The sequence below is a fragment of the Panthera tigris genome, chromosome B2 (genome assembly GCF_018350195.1).
Source record: "Panthera tigris isolate Pti1 chromosome B2, P.tigris_Pti1_mat1.1, whole genome shotgun sequence".
Lineage (NCBI taxonomy): Eukaryota > Metazoa > Chordata > Mammalia > Carnivora > Felidae > Panthera > Panthera tigris.
In genome coordinates this window covers 93901971-93905608 of record NC_056664.1, presented here as the reverse complement: position 1 = coordinate 93905608, position 3638 = coordinate 93901971, and the positions used below count along the sequence as shown (strand labels likewise).

General features: G+C 38.0%; 1 protein-coding gene across 1 annotated transcript; it reads left to right on the top strand.

Annotated features, from left to right (window-relative positions):
- Nucleotides 1-1671: 1671 nt before the first annotated feature.
- LOC102958089 (apolipoprotein C-I-like) lies at nucleotides 1672-1939 on the top strand. The gene is given in 2 exon segments (XM_015539017.1): nucleotides 1672-1830; nucleotides 1832-1939. Coding segments are annotated over 2 exon segments (267 nt in total).
- The last annotated feature ends 1699 nt before the right edge of the window (nucleotides 1940-3638 follow it).

Below are 3638 nucleotides of genomic sequence, written 5' to 3'. Positions count from 1 at the left end.
AAAATAAATTGAAAAAAAAAAAAAAAGAAAGAAAAAAAAAAAAGAAAGAAATTCTTTATGAGATATATGCTTTGTAAGCATTCTTTCCCATGAAAATGAATTCTTTTCCATTCATTTTCATAATGGTATCTTTTGATGAGCTTAAGTTTTTAATATTGAAGACTAGCATCGAATATTTGTTTTTATGCTTTTTTGCTTTCAATGTCCTATATGTCCTATATAAGAAGTTTTTGCCTTCTTCAAGGTCATGAAAATAGTCTCCTATATTTTCTTGCAGAAGCTTCATAGTTTTAGCTCTTGTGTGCAGATTTATGATCCTCCCCAGATTGATGTGTCACATCATTGTCTATGATGTGACATAGAGATTGGGTTTCTTTTTTTTCTCCAAATGAGTATCAAATTACTCCAATACTGTTTTCACTGATTAGGATTCTAGTATAATGAAAAGAAGTGATGAAAACAAACATTCTTGCCTTATTCCTGATCTTAGGAGGAATATTTTGCCATAAATATGATAATAGAGAAAGAGAAGGGGGCTGGGGTGTGGAGAGAGCATGCACAAGTGCTTGAATTCTGGAGGCTTCCTTAGAAAAGTGAAGAAGTTTCTTTCCTGACAATTCTTGGTAGCTTATTTTTCATTGGTCTGAATTATGAACTATTGACTATCAATAGTGGCCTGGGATGAGATTACACCTGAGCCACATGCCCCTTGACTCAGGGATGGAGTCAGCACATGGCTGTGCAGAAGTATGGACACCTGAATGAAATTATAAATTATAAATAAGTGTTCAGGAAAAAGAAAAAGAAGAAGAAGGGGATCCTATAGAATAAAAGAGACTTTTGAGCCATATCAACAAAATATGATATGTGAGCATTATTTGGATGCTGATTCAAATAAACCAATTGTTAAAAATGTCTAAGATATCTATCTATCTATCTATATACAATGGAATATCACTCAGCCATAAAAATGAGTGAAGTCTTGCCATTCATGACAACATGGACCCAGAGAGTTTTATGCTAAGTGAAATAAGTCAGACAGAAAAAAACAAATACCATATGATTTCACTTATATATGGAATCTATAAAACAAAACAAAACAAATGAACAAACAAGTAAAATGAAAGCACACTCATAACTACAAAGAACTAACTGGTGGTTGCCAGAGTGGAGGGGAGGGTGGGGGGTGGATAAAATAGGAGAAAGGGATTAAGATATACAAATTTCCAGTTATAAAATCAGTCACAGGGATGAAAAGTACGGCATAGGGAATATAGTCAATAATATTGTAATAAAGTTGTATGGTGACAGATGGTAACTGTACTTATCAGTGGCAAGCACTGGGTAATGTGTAGAATTATCAGATCACTATGTTGTGCACCTGAAACTAATATAACATTGTCTGTGAACTAAACTTCAGTTAAAAAGTTATGTCTAAGACAATTCAGAAAATTTGAACATTGTCTGGATATTTGACAGTATCAATGTATTTTTGCAAATATTTTATATATAATAATAGTAGTATAATTATTCTTTGGAGCCCTTATCTTTTAAAGATACATGAGAAATGTTTACAGATAAAATGCTACAATGTCTGAATGTACATTAAAGTAGTCCAGTGTGACCCCATGCTGTCCTGTGGCTGATCCAGTGGGCCCCTCCAGCCCAGCCATGAGTCTCATCCTGTCACTCCCGGTTTTGGTGGTGGTTCTGTCTTTGGTTTTGGAAGGCCCAGTCCTGGCCCAGGCAGCCCCACAAACCTCCAGCACTTTGGAGCTCATCCTGGATAAGCTGAAGGAGTTTGGTAAAGCTCTGAAGGACAAGGCCCTGGGCAGCCATTGAGAGCATCAAGCAGAGCGACATTCCTGCAAAGACCCAGAACTGGTTTTCCAAGACTTTCAACAAAGGGAAGGAGAGGCTCAAAATTACTTTCCCTTGAATACAATGAGAGCCGCCTGCCCCTCTCCTCTGTGGCTGTGCCCTAGGAGGGTGCTCCAAAATTTCCCACACCCCTGCTCCTGTGCCCAGGACTTGATGATACCCATGTCCACCCCCACCCACCAACAAAAATCCCATAGAAGGGGAAAAAAAACGTAATCCAGAGTGAAGGTAGGGGAGTAAAAATGAGAACATTGACAAAACAAGATTGGTTGGATGATGAGTATATTAGGTTTTATTTTACTATTTTCCTTATTTTTTTGTAAAATTATATTCCTTAATAAAATTTTAAAAATCCTCTACTTTGGAAAAGAAGTTAAATAAGGATTGTCATAAAAGAATGGGGAGACAGAAAGCTTTCAGGGCAACCACAGTGCCCACTCTATTAATACTTTTTGTGTATATCGTTGTTTCTTATTGTTTTAAATTATTCACTTGTTTATTTTCACAGTGTTGAATAAGAATTTATTTTCACAGTGTTGAATAAGAAATGAATTCATAGGGGCACCTGGGTGGCTTAGTCGGTTAAGCATCCAATTCTTGGTTTCAGCTCAGTTCATGATCTAATTCATGAGTGAGCCCTGCACCGGTCTCTGTGCAGACAGCATGGAACCTGCTTGGGATTCTCTCTCTTCCTCCCTGCTCTCTCTGTTTCTCAAAGTAAATAAATAAACATTTTTTTAAATGAGATTTTTATTCTTGTTATAAGAATTGTCATGGGGCACCTGGGTGGGTCAGTCAGTTAAGCATGTAACTCTTGATTTCAGCTCAGGTCATGATCTCATAGTTGTGAGATGGATCCCCAAGTCAGGCTCAGCACTGAGCATGGAGCCTGCTTTGGATTCTCTCTCCCTCTCCCGCTGCCCCTCTGCTGTGCTATCTCTTTCTCTCTCAAAATAAATAAATAAACTTAAAAAAAAAAGAATTCATAGAGGTCAAAATTAAAAAGATTTACAAGGGTATATATACAGTGATAAGTCTCCCTGTGATCTCTGGCCCTTGTCACTTAGACTTCCATCCCATAGCCCCCCTCCCACCTTAACTTGGGATCAATGCTATCCTTTTTTCATACACACCATTTTTTTTTTAAAGATTTATTTATTTTTGAGAGAGAGCACAAGCAGAGAAGGGGCAGAGAGAGAGGGGGGACAGAAGATCTAAATTGGGCTCTGCCCTGACTGCAGCGAGCTTAATTTGGGGCTCGAACTCACGAACCGTGAGATCATGACCTGAGCAGAAGTTGGATGCTCAACCGACTGAGCCACCCAGGTGACCTTCATACTCACCATTTTTAATGGCCGCAAAACATTGCATTGTGTAAACATACCACGATTTATTGAATGATTTTCTTATTGTTGAAGCAGTTCTCATATATTTATTTGCTTACTTATTTAATATATTTACAAAGCTTCCTGCGCTTTAGATCTTACATCACTGATTATTCCTTATTATGAACCAAATGTTTGTGTCCCTCCAAAATTCATATGTTGAATTTCTATCCCCTGAAGTGATGGCATTAGGAAGTGGGGTCTTTGGGACATGATTAAGTCATAAGGATGATGCCTCAAAAATGGGATTAGTGCCCTTATGAAAAGACTTCAGAGAGCTCTCTAGCTTTTTCTGCCATGTGAGGGTACAAGAAAACAGCAGTCTGCAACCTAGAGAAGGGTGTCACCAGGACCAGGCCATGCTGGCACCCT